Raw genomic sequence first — 17,242 nt, forward strand, 5'->3', positions numbered from 1 at the left:
TCAATAAAAGAAATGAACATGGCCTATTGAACTTCAAGTAGCAGTACATATATGAATGTTACAAATCAAAATGGAGGTCAAAAATTTGTAATAAGTATAGAAATATGTAATGCCAAATTTGTGTTTGTATATTTATTCGATCTTTCTTCTGCAAACATCTATAACAGCAGGGCAACGGGAGTGGCATAATACATGTATAAACTCAGGGATATATAAATAATTGATCGATTTAACGTTTGAGACATAAACAAATAAAGGGACGTTTCAAATCATAATTTAAAGTTGTTACTTTCTGATTTCAAAATTTTGAAATAAAAGTTTTATCACTTTTACGCCAAAACTTAAGGACTATGAAAACGCATGCCTTGGATAGGTGCTGTTTTTCATCTTAAATATTTATTGAATATTTTTTTCTGTGCATAATGCTTGAAACAATTTATTACCGTCATTTAGACACAAACAGATTGAAAATTGATTGAGTAATAAAGAAATTATCCCCCAATAAAGACCGTGCTCCAAAAGTACAAAGTAAAACTGTTTGCTACTTATAATGAGATAGCAACTATAACGTGAATGACATCAGGTCCAACAAGTTTATATACGGACTCATGTGAGGTCCAGTGGCAAAAAAATGAACTTAAAGGGACTTTGAAAACCCATGCCTATGTTTTATGGGATTTTGTACAAGGAAACGAAATTTGAAAGATTCTACCAAGAGTACATAAACTAGAACATTAACTTTACCGCTGGAAATGTTTGAAAATGGTGAAATGTATATGCACACTAAAGTCTTGTCCGTTAAAGCACATCATGTGTAAATAAAAACGCACACTTTTCAACACAATGTGATTGACGTACCAAATACGCTTAACAATGGTATTCTCAGAAACACATTCACTGGAAGCTTTCTACGAAAAGTCAACATTAAAACCTTAGAAACGTCAGTGCCAACCACTGGCGGATCTAATAGACTGATATATCCTTGCCATTTGGCCTCACAGTTAAAATGTAATACATGCGATTCATCTTAACAACTGCAATCTTATCTCAAGTAGCAAAAAGTGTTACTTTCGTTCTTTGGAGAATTTCTTTATCGTGCGACAGTTCATTATTACCGACTCAATTTTAGATAATTTTATGTCTTAATGTCAATAATGAATATGCTATTTAGAATGTGTAAGGATATTATCATAGTATATATTGTATTATTCGAACCGTGCGTTTTCATAGTCCTTAAGTATATGTCCTAAACAATTTCGTTACATTTCTCTTGTTGAGCACTGTTATCCAACTCCTTCAGGCAGAATTGCCACTTCCTCCATCCTCCAAGATTGTACCCATACACAAAATTGTACGGTACGCTTTTTCTGTAATACGTGATGTTGTTACTGTAATGATAGTTGTGGGTTTCTATAGCCTTTCGTTTCGAATCAGCTGACCATCGACGTCGTATTTGGTATTTGCATCGTTGGTTTGTGGCTTGAACTTGCTGAAGCACATACGTTGCCTGAACGTGATTTTCATCGTTTCCCTCGGAACTGCAGAACCAATTAGCGTGCATAACAATGATGTTACAATCCCAGATTGGGATGTCGGATGTCGCAACAAAGACACTGCATCCCGTTAGCAAAGCCGTTACAAACATAGCACTACGTTGAGAAACGTACGGAATAAATGTGTACGAGATAGTGTTCCGTTCGTCAATAGGTAACAGAACAGTATTGACTTGGGTCCGTACCCAAGAATTAAACGGATTCGAGGATTTCTTAACAATCGGAACAAGTCGTAATGTGTTCGGGTATTGGTCTGTTTCTTTGACAAGAGTGCATACCGTTGGTTCCCAACAGTCAAGAGTCCAAGTTTGATTGTTTTCCTTCAATCTCTCACGGAATACAAATTGCCCTATACTCTTTCGACAACCGTTGTGGTTAACGTTATCACCCTGCAAGATAAATATTTTAGTTCTCCTCAGCACCTTTAGGAAATCGTTAACTGCGTTGCCGTCATCACCATCGATCAATCCACTTGAAGCTAGAAGAAAAAAAATTACAATATTGACAAATCAATCCATACAAACGGGTCGTGCTATTGTTTTGACTGTGGGCACAGTTTTATGCTTAAATGTCAAATACACTCTATAGACTGACTGAATATAATTTTAGTAAATGAAATAAGAAATGATTCTTTGAACTTTTTTGGGTTAAACGTTGGAGTTTTTAAACATAAGTGTGCTTGAGTGTGTGTATAATGTCTTTTGTATATAGTGCGCATGATGGTCTCTATTTGACCCGGGCCATGATATATAGCAAACTAAGAATTATTCTTCGAAGCCTAAACAGACAAAACAGCCAGCATTATCCGAAGTTGATTGCAGTTGCGCACATGCTTATTCATAACACTTGATCTTTTTAGTAAAAACCGTTTTAAGAATAATAACATTAAAAGACAAAACAATGTAACGTTATATAGCATGGGCTGTTATTTAAAAAAACATAGCCAGGAACATATATCCGGTTGAACAAATATGAATGAGGCAAAAAGGCTTTGTATAAACCGTGCATCAGCTAGGTCTGCGTTTCAAACTGGGCTTGCCCAACCGTGGTACTAAGTATCGATAATGACCTATATAAACTTTGATGGTAATAACACACAGCCTTTGTATAAACCGTTCATCAGATCAAAAGGATCAAGGTGTATTTCGATCTTGTTTAAAATTCAAAAGTTTTCTTAAAATGACCTTACCTCGATTATCTGCACACACTGAAGCACCGACTGCAGCGAGGAGCCCTAGATTTATCACAAGAGACAACCCTGAAAATCAGACTATTGTTTAGAAAAGAAATGACGCTTTGAATATGCGAAAATGACTATTAAGCACTTGAACAAGTTTGATTTAAGTAAATTATTTTGTATAATGGAATTGGGATGTATGTGTTCTCGTACTACACATGTAAAAACAACTCCTGAATGCGTTGTTCATTCGTCATAAAAAGTTTATATTATAGCTGTGATACTGCATGTCGCCTTGATAAAAGTGGTCAAAAAAGATACTTTCCAGAAGAACAGTGATAAGCTTGTTGAAAATGATCCCAAAAATGGTACGTACATGTATATACTGGTATCGGAGCTATTACCAGGAGGGACAAGTTTCTCGGATGTTTGTCATCATTTGCACATATGCTAGAAATATTTTCTACACAATCTTCACAAACTTTCAACAATGCATCTATTGTATCTATCTAACCGATACAATATTTCATAAAAATGAACTATGTAATCTTAAGTTTCTGCTAGTCAAATATAGTGTGGATAGAAAGCGACGTCGTGCTAAATTGACGTCAACGTTACGTCGTTCCTGGGGCCATGTTGATTTTGGTATGTCTTTGCGAATAGATGCTCGATCTTAACCATTAGGTTCAGTGACACATTATTTTGAAAAACAAAACATCATTTCCTTTTAGCAATCTACGATCTTATAGTTTCAAAAATTATTGAATGGCTTCCAAGTTGCTGAATAGTCAGTTTAAAAACTTACTCCCGAAATACTTGTCTCCAGTTTGGTTATTTTAGCGTATTTTAAGGGTCCCTTTTGGAGCCCTAAAAGAAGCTTAAAAATGATGCCTCACATAAAAAAATAAGTGGAAATGTAGAATTTAAACCTAACTTATTTTTGCAAAAGAAATTAACGTTGTACATCGTTCCGTTTTCTTTTAATGTTTAAAAAATGTTAGATGTTCTTCCTAGAATAGGTCCCAAGCCAGTAATGTAGGTAAGACATGGAAATACAACTTTTGTCATTAAAACAGTAAAGCGAGGGAAGGATTTCACATGTTTCCACAAAAACAGACGCTTCCAGAGACTAAGGAAAAAAGTGTTAAATCACATCCGAAGTGAATAAAATGCTGTTTGTGTTAACTACATGCAATTTAAGTTACCAGTTTTTTTAATTCTTTTAACTTTATTAACACCCTATTGGTCATTAAAAAATATAGAATAGGGTTGTTTAGGAACAAAAACTTTTTTATCTACAAAGTTTATGCTCGTTCACTGAACGGATAGTATTGAATGATGTTGGATTCATGTCCGTGCACTGCGCGAACATTAAATTTGCCAATGATCGAAAACTAATGTCCGTGCAGTGAGCGAACATGAATTTTGTAGATAAAAATGATTTTTGTTCCAAAACAACCCTACTCTATATTTAATGACCAATCCTATTTTAAAATAATAGGGTGTTATTTTGTTTTTAATACTCACTGAATCTATTAAAGATATAAAACACAGGATAGCACCTGCGGAGATATATAACGACACTTTTGTTTATGTTTGGGGTCATAATTTACGAAAACAATAATCATGTTCAACAAAAAGAAGATCAAGCTTTAGTAAACTTGACAAAGGAAAACATCTTGAACACACAACCACTGGCGGAAGTTACGTCACTCCTTTAGTATGGTTACAATAGCCAGCTTATGAGTAAACATATTTAATTATAAAATGATTTTTGAAAAGGCCCATATAATAGTAAAACTTGCGACACAAAACAGAAAAAGAACATACATGTTTACTTGAATATCACATATCAATTATCAACTTTTTGAAGCAGATAACAACAACAACAAAACAATGATACGCCAAGATACAATTCACTTATTTTGTAAACAAAAAATATATAAAAGAACTTTACAGTACTGTATTCTACATTCCATGTTTGACCTGTTTACAGTAATTGGATTGATAAGCCATCCGTATTCCGTTTTGAATCTAGCTGAGAAATTATTATTTTATTGATGATGGCACCGTTTGAAAATGCCGAACATGCAAACATGAAACATTTAAGGAGAGAGAAAAAATGTTTTAAAATAAAAGTGAGCACCCATTTAAAAATCTCTTTTGCACAAATCTAGTTGTGACATACATGTATTTGATGCAGAACTTTTGTACAACTGGGCCCTTTGGAATCGTAAATATCTGCATGTCCGGGATTTTTTTCGAGATTTTTGCATGTCCGGCTTTTTTTATGATTAAATTGATGTTAATTTGTCACCTGTGCCATTTTATTGCTGCATGTTGACATTTGATGATATTTTAAACAATGCCCATCATTTAACGTCAAACTTCTGTAAGAATCATCAACTTTTGAAAATTAAGGTCCGGCAGTTATGAAATAAAAAAGCCCTTTCCCATTGGCTGTTTTGCCTGAAATTTTCAGGGATGGTGCGGGGCATTTTAATGAAACAGGTTCGGCAAAAAGTGAAAATCGCACAAAGTGCATGTTCGGCATTTTCAAACGGTTCCATCGATAAGAATTTCAGTATTTGTATACAATTGAACATTGATATAGACGCTAAGATAGCAACATGTACAAACATAAGCTCATGTGAGCTTTTGAACCGACATGTATAAGACTATGCGCAAGGAAATGCATACCAATAACTCTGATAACCCAAAAGAGTGATAAAAATATCTCTTGTTTTCATTATGTACATTGCAGTACATCACGCCGGTATATTTGAATATTTCTATTTTAGTTAATACGTATATAAAGTTAATCCGTATAAAAATGTAAATACCTGGTTTGTTATTTGCTGCCATTTTAATACAATTTACCGCAAGAAGAAAACAAATGTCGGCTAATTAAGCCAACTAAACACTAACTATGTCTTTAAGATGGATAGAAATAAGTCGCCTTAAGTAACAATGGACTTAAACTTCCGGTTTCAAATCGAAAATACATACACATATGCGGTTTTAATTTATGACAACACTTAAAAAAGTAAACATGCTTGCAAAGTTTTTGGCCAAACATGCCATAATAATAAAACGACTTCCACTAAATAAACACGGGTACTTTTTATTGTTATTTATGAATTCAAATTACTGAAGCTGTTATGCATGCACAAAAATGAATCATTCGCATCTCTTAAGTAACTATATTACACTCCTATATTAAAGGGGCCTTTTCACAGATTTTGGCATGTTTTGAAGTTTGTCATTAAATGCTTTCTATTGATAAATGTAAACATTTGCTCTAAAAAGCTCCAGTAGAAAATCAATAATAAAACTTTAAAAAAAATGAAAAAAAGTAACCCTCAACAAGTCTCGAACTACTGACCCTGGAGTCCTGGCGTAAAAAGTCTCCCACTTAGACCCCTCGACCATCCTTCCGCATATAATGTCCGATGTATTTTATACTATATATAAGTAATCCTCGTAGCTTCACAAAATATAACGACAACAACAGAACTCTCCAAATTATTCAATCGTTTCGCGTTGCAACGCTTTATAATTTTCAGGTTTTTAAATCGTCAAAAGATGCATATAATGGCTATATTAGAGCATGGTAAATGTTCAGTATTACTGTCTCCTCACCAATATTATAAATTAATCAAAAATTTTGCGAATCTGAAAAAACTTTTTTAAATTGTGTCGATTTACCAAAACGTGAAAAGGCCCCTTTTACCCTTTAGTAACCATGCGTGTTGCATGTTAGTGTCTGTTGTTGTATATTTATTTTCCAAAATGGTTTTATTTTTCTTCTGTGAAAGTGTAGATGGGCAAATGAAACTACATGTATATGACACTGTTAATTTATTTTGAGATATTTAAACGTTATTTGTTGATTTGACAAAAATATAGAACAAAGTTAAAAGCTGTTTGTATTCAGTTTAAAACCCATTTATGCCTGGTGGACCCTCCCATCCTTCTAAATTGAATCAATTCATTTTAAAAATTATGGATGTCTGTTATATTTATTACTATTTTAAGAATATTTCTTACGTAAATTGCTTTTAGCAAACAGCGTAGACCCCGATGAGACGCCGCATTAACAACTTATTCCAAATGTTTATATTTTCTTTGCAACAACTGTTTAACCCGATTTGATTTATTTGAAACCGAAAGTCGCCATTTATTTCCGCTGCTAGAATCACGTGCTCTTTGACTCGGCTTAGCAGTGAATTACACTGACAGAGCCAGTCACAGAATCATCCAATCAACAACAACAACGACGCTTTTACAAATGTAATTAAATGAAAAATACTTACTCATTCTGATTGTATTGGAATTAGTTTTTAGGGGTAAGTGGTTGTATTTGCATGCATTATATGACATGCCTCGTTGTTTTAAAGGAATTAAGGGGGTATTACTGAATAGCGGAAATGGCCCCTTTCCCCGGAAAGGGCTTGCGGTGTTTGGAAAGGGCCTAAATTAATTTATTTTCAATGTTTTAAAAACATTTATTGGTATTTTCATAAACCGCACCTTACATTGTGTTCATATTTTAAATTTCATTCAAATCCATCAAGAAATGATATAATTTTACAATATTTTTGAATGCCGTACGATATGAGAAACGGAAAGGTGCGAGCACCACGGAAATGGCTCGTAGCGGAAAGGGGCCTCGGCCTTCGAAAAGGTGCTGAAATTATTAATTTTTTTAGTTGTAAAGACATTTATTTGCAATATTAATAAGTATGATATGAATGGCACGCACTATGTAATCCAGTTAACAAATATGTATTGGGTAAAATAAAGTGATAATATATTGTTTTAATATGTTCTTAAAATGCATTTATGCAAAATAGTAAAATGCTCTTTAATTAAAACCTCTATATAATACAATTTGAGTTGTAATACAATTTATTGACATTGATACTTTAATTTGGATGTAAATAGATAAGACTGAAATATGCTATGAAATATAAAACGACTTTTTTACGGATCTGTCCCACTTTTATGAATAAATCATGTTAAGTGTTTAACATACCGGACATAGCAAGGCAAATGAACACCGCTACAACAATCGCGTACCTCATGTTATCTATAAAGAAGAAATACTATGATGTAAACATTATTAGGAATCTTGCAAATGTACCAAATATAAAATCAATTTCAAATTATTTATTACATTGAAAAAATAGATTAAATTGTAAAATTTGTTAAACGGTTTCTTAAGAAAAAGGTCTCTTCGTTAAATATTTTTATCAACACAATTTTGTTGGAAAAAAGTAATAGTAGCTATACTATACGAAGTAGTTAAAGCAGAACGGTACTAATGTAAAAGTCCCACTATCCAATAATATAAATGTGTGCAGTGTATATCTTTGTCAGTGTATATCATTATGCTTGACGATATCATAAGTTTATCATCGTCATTGGTAATTATGCATACAATCTGGAATATGCATGTAGTAAAAAAAATAGGTGTCAAACTCAATGTGAAATAGAAACAAGAAACCACTTTATATAAACTTCAATATGAATGAAATAGTTGTTACAACAGTAATACAGTCAACTCTTTGGCATGTGGTCACTTGATTGTTCAATTTAATAGCTCCGTAAATCACGACATTATTTATTCACACCATTCAGTTAGAGGTGGTTTTTATCGTGTGTTCATAAATATTACAAGCAGAATGTATTTCTTCTTTCTTAATATATTCAAATACGTTATTATCAAATTTGTGCAGTACAGAATGATTTAAATACCTGCGTACAAACACTGCAATATCATTATCGTCTTGGATGTGGTCGAATAGAAAACCATATAGACACGTTATGTGTACTGTTAAATAGGTAACATCATTTTGACAACAACTTTTAATTTTACGATGTTAGGTCTAATCCTTTCGAAACAATTACATAAAGCGTTTCATTCAATCACTATTATAAAAGCCATAAAATACACACAAAATTCAATTATACGCAAAATTACAATAAACAACCATGAATCAACAACATGGTGTAGTTTTATAATTCACTCCCAACATCCTGGATCAAAATATAGACACAGTAAAAGATCGTGCTAGGAATATATACAAAATGCGGTCGATAGCAACGTCATCACATCCTGTCCGTATTTTGAAAGATTTATTATACGTAAGCAAATATGACGTTTTCAATTTATAACACAAACAACATTTGCATTTTCATTAACGAAACGTTAGTTTATGTTTACATTTTTAATTTCATTCAAATCCATCAAGCAATGATTTAATTTTACAATATTTTTGAATGCCGTACGATACGAGTAATGGAAATGGATTTAACTAACAATTTAACTAAGACATCCTGAAATGTTTATAACAACCGATCAACAATCAAAGCCAAAATTTGAAATTTTTATTTTTTTCTGTCCAAAACTGCTGAAATCTACAAGGGAAAATGCCCTATAAGAATCGTTTTTGACGATAACTGCAAAAGAAGTCATGATGTCTTGAAAGTTTTAAAAGTTCCTTTTGTATGACTAATTGAGTTCTTCCAAATTATGTGGTACATAAATGTCATCATCTTAGAGATTTAGAGAAATTGAAGGAAAGACCTGTTTCAGAAAAGGTTGATCAAACAGTAGGCAATAGTTTTATGTGGATCAATACTAGTTCAAATCATTGACTATTATATATTCTTATACCTTTGATACAAGTAGACTATACATATATACAAACGCGTGTACATCCCTGAAACTGAAAATGCAAATTTTGATATAGACATTCTGAATATTAATGTCAATATAATTGATAAATAAAGAAATCCATTTTGTTCAAACATAGAAGGTAGAAGGCAAATGACTGTGTGTATAAATATGAGACAAGTGTCTAAAATAACTATGTTAGCATAGAAGTTGGTAATTCAAACTTCAGGAAATGGCTGCGGCCGATGTAAAGCCACAAGAGATCTATATGGAGAACGTTAAACTTAAGGAAGATAATGAAAAACTCAAACGTTTTAAAGAAGAAGTGGTCTATCACCTTGGTAAAGTCGACCACATTCCAAACACGGATGTGGTGGATGCAGACAAAAGCTATTCTAATCTTCACTTGTCCCGCAGTCTGGACGACCGTTGGGGCACCACAGATGATCTGGTAACCAATACTAATACGCAGCACAAAAGTGGATGCAAGAAAGCAGTGAGTATTATTATAATCACATTTCCCATTAATCGAGGAGTAGTATCGAGTACAAGCGGTAAGTAAAATGTGAAATATGATTTTTAGCATTGCGGACTTCGTGTAAAATATATTAAAATGTAATACAACGACTTGAGTGAAACGACAATCAGCAGTTCAAGATATAAGAGAAATTGTTGATTATAACATTTTCAGATTTGTTAAGTGTTCAGTAAGATGGCAGAGCACATAAGAATGAATATCTTTTCCACAAAAATACTTAGCACACAAACGCCGGTACAAAATAGTAGGAAACTCTACGGATATATTTATATGTAAACCTTGATATAGAAGCGATAAAATAGAATCGTCTGCTCCAGAGAGTTGTATCCGATTTACTAGTTATTACAATTGAAAACAATTACAGGTGGTCAAGGCGCTGTGGAAACTGCTGCCGATTGCTGTTATGGTTGTCTTAGTGGTAGTATTGTATGTTGTGACGGACACACGAAATCAAAGGTTGTAACAGTTATTTGTCTTTTTTTGCGCCTATAGTTACTATATATCCTCTTCTAGTTTCTATATTTATCTTTTAGTTACCGGTAATATGGAACGCTATGCATGCCTTCTGTACAAATTTCATAAATATATAAGATGCAATGGGTTCGATATTTATTATTATTATACTACAGTGGTATGATATACTGGTGAGGTCATTTTGTTATTATAAAAGCACCTATATCAAAGGCCATCGGTTGATTTGCCATTGCAGTTTCCTATGTGTGTACTACATGTAAAAAACGAACGGTCTAGTTATACATGTTGCTGCATGTGTACAAACACAGTGCATAATTAAGAGTTTCGAAGAAAACTTCTTTTATTTTACTGTTTTATAGTAAAAGCGTTACTTAGGTTTTAATGATATACCAGAGCAAAAATCTACCCTTTTACTGTGAGTGGCTGGGATTTGAATACATTTAATTGCTTTGAAATTACTTTTTTTCACGAAAAAAACCCACATTTTAACCATGCCAGATAAGAATTGAGAAACGTTGAAAACTTAACAAAATCAAGGTACCGTATAGTTGAATCTAAATAACATCACCATATGCTGTACACTTTAAGGTCTTTTGGATTTGTGCAGTTTTTCAAGTTTATTAGTAAACAAATAATATTTTCTTTTTTTAGTACCCTTCAGTCTCTAACGTCCGCTATCTCCACCAAGCATGGACAATCTGGGGTCATGTTGCCGTTTGCCGCCAAACAGGTTGGAAACAATGATGGAAACACAGTTCAAGATACTGTGCTGAAGTATTACTTGAATATAGGCAAGTTGGTCGATAGTTTTATACTATAGTATTTAACATGTATCGTTTTTCTGTTAAAGTTGTAAAAACGTTTTACAAAAGTCCTAATCAGGCATGTTCAAATGTGAAACAAGAAAACAGTATAAATTCCTTCATACATTTCCGTCATGAATGACACCAACATTATCAAGAAAAAACTATTTCTAGCGACGTTTGTTGTTGATTTGCTTTTGAAAATGTACAATATGCAACATGTTGTTGTAAGATAAAAAAAATTGTTTGGGGGAGGGATTTTAGAGTTTGGCCATTTACTAAAATAAGGTGTAACACGTTTGACTACAATACATACGATCGCCGATAAAATAGTAGAGATTATCTGCTCGTTGAATATGGTTCAAAAATGTATTAGTATCAAACACCTATTTCTTATATTTACCTTTTACTTGTAATCGTGCTTTAAATAACATAGAAGTGTATATTTAAACTGAATAAAATATAAAACTCTTACATTGTTTTGCACAATGTTTTGCTGTATAAGGTAATTGTAATATGTGTGCCAGTCAATTAAAGGTATTAGAGTAGTAGAGTAACGAGAGCTTCATTCTTTGTTATTTACGTAATGAATTTGTAACTTGAGAGTTATACAAAAATCTACATGCATTAAAAACCATTGCTACAAAATTGTCATATAACATTCATATAATGCATGAAAGTATTTGTGTGTTTTTCTAAATGATCTTTTAGACAATATCGTGTAAAAGCACCTAATGTTTTGTGCGCTTACTTGTTTAAAAAACTGTGACAAATTTTAAAAGATATGAGATAAATATATATCCATGTATCATCGAGTCACCTGTTTCGGTCGATGTAACAAATAATCGAAAATATTAAGATTTAATACAATTAAGTCGGCAAAATAAAAAATACGTACAGCAAGACTTCTTTACAGTCCATCAATTCATTTATTGGTATCGTTCAAGTGATTCCCCTTTTTTCCATAACTCTAAGATTCTGCTATGAAAACATACGAGGAAAGTTATGTACTGCGTCACCTGTTTCGGTCGATTGAATCAAGACCTAAATATTTCGGCGAGGGTTGTCCGAACAGTTACATTAAAATAGCAGTGACTGTAGCAGGCCTCGGCATACTCGGAACTATCCAAAACGAAGTTTCTGTATGTTGATATTTTTGTAAAAAGAGTAATAGCAAAAATGATCAAAAAGTCGATGGTAATCAATTCAGATTTAAATCTGTACTGTTTATGTCCTTATTTTTTGATAAAGACTTCGAGTATCCGTAGATGTTGACATTTGCTATATCCACACAAAACGATGACGTCATTCGTCACTTGGATAAAGCGCCAATCTCCACGCAAAGTTGTCGTTCCTTGCTCTCACATACAACTCTGCGAAAGGCTCAGCCCTCCATTTTGTCTATAAAATAGATAAAACCGAACAAACGCATTCAACGTATATTTGATTGGATATTTAAGATCGCATGCATTCAATTAAGAAATATGACTTTTAAATGTACGATAAATCGTGCAAAAACTTGCGAGTTTTAATGCAACTCTTTGGAACTAATTTATTGCCCATTTACGCAGATGGAATCATTCCACGCACTTCACAAACGTAAACAATTGAACATATATTTTTTGAGTGACGTTAGGAATTGCTTCGACGTGTGTATGTATGTTGGTTTCTTTACATAAAAAAACCATATCAATTTTATAATAATGAATTAAGACTGATATAAGATATCATGGCATGAGATGGTTTTCTTTAATGCAGTGAATGCAATGTAACCGTCGTGCAAGAGATTGATAAGTATTCTGTAACCTCAATGATGAACGCTTGGAATGATCATGACATAAATGAGACGCTTTCATAACAATAGTCCGTTCTAAACCCAACACAGAGGTGAATGTAATGTAACCGTCGTGCAAGAGATTGATAAAGCGCGTGCACGCGAAATAAATCGACCATCGACCGAAATAGGTGACCGACCGAAACAGGTGACTGGACGATATAAGGTACTTGCAAGTTTTATCTTTAAAAATATTATATTGTAAAGTTAACACGGGGGAGTTTTCGTCACTTTTTTCATGTCCAAGTGGATATATGCAAACATTTGATGGTCACTTTAAAAAAGAAAGTATATCAATTATATACATACCTAGTATGTAATGTATTTACAAGACTTAGCTAAGCGAAAGAGGACAATGACAAATCGTGATTGTATTATATCATTTCATGTAGGTATGCGTCAGGACTACCAGTTACAGGAATGTCAAGGTTCAGAATTTAAACAAACTTTTCCCGACGTCGATTACGCTCTGCTTGGCTACAACATACTGAAAGGATTCCCACTCGCCACCGGTCACGACCCTGGTTTCACATACCCTATATTTCGCCACGATTATTCTTCTGGAGGAATGACCGCTGATTGCCGATACAGTGTACCACGTGGTCTTGTAATTATACCGGATGTCTCGTGTGTAACCTCGTTTTCATCAACGACAATTCAAACAAAATACGAGTTTTCAAAGTCGTTGTCAGTTTCCGCTGGTGTAAGTGGAGGTGGGTGGGGAGTGAGTTTTTCTGCAAGCGCAGGATATAAGCAATCGTCATCGGAAATGTCTTCTGGAGAATCTGTCTTCATCATATCGTCGGCCAATTGTAACTACTATTTCAGTAAGCTGATAACTGAAGGGGCACCGGATTTTGACCCCGTCTTTGTTAAGTGGGTCCATAAGCTAAATGCAACAGACTGGAATCCTGAACTATACAATGAATTTTTCGAAACATATGGGACCCACTTTCCAACAGAGGTAACATTTGGTGCGAGATTCATCTACGAGCATAAAATGTCGTCAACTAAGTACGAGAGTGAGACGAAGCGTGGTGTTAATGTGGCTATCCAAGCCAGCTATTCAGGACTGTTTAGTGCAGGCGGTGGTTTTGGTATGGATTCCGACCAAAGGCATTCCGCATCTGCCTTCTCACAATCAGTCGAAACCAAGACAATAACCGTTGGCGCAGCCCCTCCATCAAATGGCGATGCTATGACATGGGCGTCAGAAGTTAAAACGAGTCCTGTACCAACTTCGTATAAATTATCTTCTATTGAGCTTTTGTTTACAAAAGGATATATGGGGAAAATGAATGTGGACTATGACAGAATTCGTACTAATATCGACACTAACAAACTCAGATATTGTTCATACCTTCGAGACGAAGGGAAAGTTGATTCATGTGATGATTTGGTTGCTGGAGTTGAGTTGAAGAAAACCAAATTGCATAACCACTATAAGGAAACACAGGTAGGCTTGAGTTCTGAATGTGTGGAGACATGCCTGGAAGATGTAGAATGCGTTGGTGCAACGATATGCACGAATTGCACCAGTAATGATATACATTACAATACTTGCTATATGTTTAAAGAGAACGGGAACAACGCCTACTCGGTCAAAGCTGAATTACCGACTTGGCAAAGTAACATATTTTCAGAGAAGTTAAAGTCTCAAATAAAATTCAGCGATACAAGAATAAATGGTGTCGCGCGGGGCTTTGAAAATGATGATGACAAAAAGGCGAACCTGACAACATGTCTTAAACTTTGCATCCAAGATGCCCACTGTGTGGCCTATACGCACTGTGACTGTCCGGATAAAGTAGCACAGTGTACCATGTACAGCAAGGTGTCCATTTCAGGCCTGGAAAGAGATGAGGGGACAACAACCTTTTTCATTACGAGCCGTCATGAAATGCCTACAACATCACCATCGCCTACAAGCAGGCAAGCACCGACTACAGTCATTGGGCTAACTACAACATCACCATAACCTACAAGCAGGCAAGCACTGACTACAAGGTCATCGGGTAACTAGCCTGTTGACATGACTTGACCAAATCCGGTTTATCTGGAAATAGATGTTATGAACTAACGCCAAGTAGACGAACACTTATGTCTTACATTATTTTTATATGTGACATGTTGTGATCTGATGCTATATGATGTTTTATTTTATTTGTTGTTTTGCGCATATTTGTTGTGTATCTCTTAATTACAGTGCTGGATGCATAGCTAGATTTTAGTATTGTTTAATGATTTATAATTAGTATACGAGTATTTTTATAATAACTGTTATATAAAGATATATTGCATATATATTGAACGGTTTTTTTCATTAAGATAACATATACACTGTAATATAGATTTTTGTCTTGCACTCTGTGATTTATTGACGTCACATGTGCACTCAACAGTTTGTAGTTTGTTAACCTTGTTCTCACGCAGTGTATATTTTCAGTTTCCAAGTTGTGTTCTTTCTACTAGTATTATGAGTGTATGAGCCGCGCCATGAAATTTCTTACCTTATAGTAATTATGACATCATCGAGAAAAATGACGTCAAAGCTATGTTACGAAAAATTAATTGCGGCGCCCTTGAAATAACAACGTGAAAGGTAAAGACAATATAGGACTTAATTGATGCGAGTATACAGTGTTGCTTTACGTAATAAAAATTAAATAAAATGTGCATGTCTGTTTTATATCGTTTTTGTTTTCCTTACTTGGAAATAAAATCAATGTCACCAGAGCGTAATGCCGACGTCACATACATGTTTGCAACTTAATTTACATATCTATTTTGCATTATGATACCCAATTATGTATACATTTTCTAAAAGGTAATAAAACGAGCTATTCGATATTGTATAAAACTGAAAATGACCAAAAATAATCATAAGGTATAAAAATGCTTGACGCGGCTCAAATGTTTTGGTACATTCGTAAATTGTCTTTGTAATAGTAACATGTGACTCTTTGTTAAATTTGAGGAAATATAGTTAAAAAACAGTCACATAAATCCAATTGTACTCGGTGTTAGCACTTGTGTTTTCACTTTGTTATATGTTATGTGTACCTATTGTTATTAGTTGCACACTAAGCATGAAATTGAAGCCACGTACTTTTGCTTGCAGATTAAGTAGGCTCCTTATATTGTAGATACATGTATGTACTGTTTGATACAATAAATAACCTACCACCAAAGTATATAAATTCATATTTGGCATTCAAGTTAAAATATATTAAGTGTTATTGACCACAGGTATTTTTCTCTGGCTTAAAAAGACGTGTTTGAGACTTTGTGCTGCTCTTGATATATTATTCAATACACGCTGACATATGTATACTGATTATATCAAGAGTAACCCTATCTGAAAAGAAAATCATTTTAAAACTGGACTTGATGCATTGAATTTAGACACAAGAGATGATCATATAATCAAACAACCCCTTTAATTTCAATAAAGTCGGTAATATGCGAAATGGCATGTTCGCAATATATCATTAAAACCTTTCATTTTTCATCATTCATGATATCAATATATCATAATATTACAATTTTGTATAATTTATAACGTTTCCATTGGAGTATATAGAAAGGTATTTAAAGCTTGCAAGCCTTCCCCAATCAATGTATATACCGTAACTAAGTTATTAAAGTGATAAGTACTGGTCATATTCGTTATTTCAAATAACATTGCATCATGTTAATCGTATACATAGTCAATGTGAGAACATCTTTGCTGATGATGTCTGTGGAAGGTTATAAAGTTAAAATGTATGAAAATTAGTACAGAAAAAATAGAGGTAGTCAAAGACTCGTTAAATCTGCGGGACTTTTGGTCTGAATGGTAAGTTACGATATCAAATAACGGCTACACATAAAATTAAGTTGCATTTTGTTTACAAAGCTGAAATATCAAACGCCAAAAATGATCAAGTGTGCAATTTCTTATGAGAAAAACTGGTATGTATAATAATAAGTTAATGCAGGAGCACTGCTTGCTAAATAGCTGCTCGACGCTACTTGTTTGACATCGATATTTCACACTATCAAAAGGTACTGGTGACGCCCGTGTCAGTTTATGTATATTTTAGAAAATTTTCCGATCTTACATTCCACAGGGGTTCAAGTCGCTACTCAGCAAACATATGACGTTGAATAGACGTTGAAAAGACGTTGTACCATGACGT

At 33.8% G+C, this 17,242-nt stretch overlaps 2 protein-coding genes across 3 annotated transcripts; one reads left to right on the forward strand and one right to left on the reverse strand.

Moving 5' to 3' along the window:
* Window positions 1-117: 117 nt before the first annotated feature.
* On the reverse strand, window positions 118-6,913 carry LOC127841086 (uncharacterized). 2 transcript variants are annotated; one of them, XR_008030704.1, is made up of 3 exons: window positions 6,781-6,913; window positions 2,743-2,811; window positions 118-2,031 (listed from the first exon to the last, which is right to left on the reverse strand). XR_008030704.1 is itself a non-coding variant. In XM_052369642.1 (3 exons), the coding sequence occupies exons 1-3, from the start codon at window positions 5,593-5,595 to the stop codon at window positions 1,247-1,249; spliced, it is 876 nt and encodes a 291-aa protein (XP_052225602.1). In that variant the 5' UTR covers window positions 5,596-5,677; the 3' UTR covers window positions 118-1,246. The 2 variants fall into 2 exon arrangements, 1 of the variants encoding a protein (XP_052225602.1); XM_052369642.1 differs by lacking the exon at window positions 6,781-6,913 and adding an exon at window positions 5,574-5,677.
* Window positions 6,914-6,926: 13 nt separating this feature from the next.
* LOC127841080 (uncharacterized) lies at window positions 6,927-16,252 on the forward strand. Its single transcript, XM_052369633.1, has 5 exons — window positions 6,927-7,079; window positions 9,642-9,908; window positions 10,315-10,406; window positions 11,076-11,215; window positions 13,454-16,252. The coding sequence occupies exons 2-5, from the start codon at window positions 9,645-9,647 to the stop codon at window positions 15,037-15,039; spliced, it is 2,082 nt and encodes a 693-aa protein (XP_052225593.1). The 5' UTR covers window positions 6,927-7,079; window positions 9,642-9,644; the 3' UTR covers window positions 15,040-16,252.
* Window positions 16,253-17,242: the final 990 nt, after the last annotated feature.

Source organism: Dreissena polymorpha, chromosome 1, assembly GCF_020536995.1.
Source record: "Dreissena polymorpha isolate Duluth1 chromosome 1, UMN_Dpol_1.0, whole genome shotgun sequence".
Classification (NCBI taxonomy): domain Eukaryota; kingdom Metazoa; phylum Mollusca; class Bivalvia; order Myida; family Dreissenidae; genus Dreissena; species Dreissena polymorpha.

Coding starts and splice junctions, on each gene's coding strand:
- LOC127841086 (XM_052369642.1), bottom strand. CDS start 5,595: ATGGCAGCAAATAACAAACCAG. Junction 2,812..5,573: donor GGCAGCAAATAACAAACCAG/GTATTTACATTT, acceptor TCTGATTTTCAG/GGTTGTCTCTTGTGATAAAT. Junction 2,032..2,742: donor AGTGTGTGCAGATAATCGAG/GTAAGGTCATTT, acceptor TTTTTCTTCTAG/CTTCAAGTGGATTGATCGAT.
- LOC127841080 (XM_052369633.1), top strand. CDS start 9,645: ATGGCTGCGGCCGATGTAAAGCCACAAGAGATCTATATGGAGAACGTT. Junction 9,909..10,314: donor AAAGTGGATGCAAGAAAGCA/GTGAGTATTATT, acceptor AAACAATTACAG/GTGGTCAAGGCGCTGTGGAA. Junction 10,407..11,075: donor ACGGACACACGAAATCAAAG/GTTGTAACAGTT, acceptor TTCTTTTTTTAG/TACCCTTCAGTCTCTAACGT.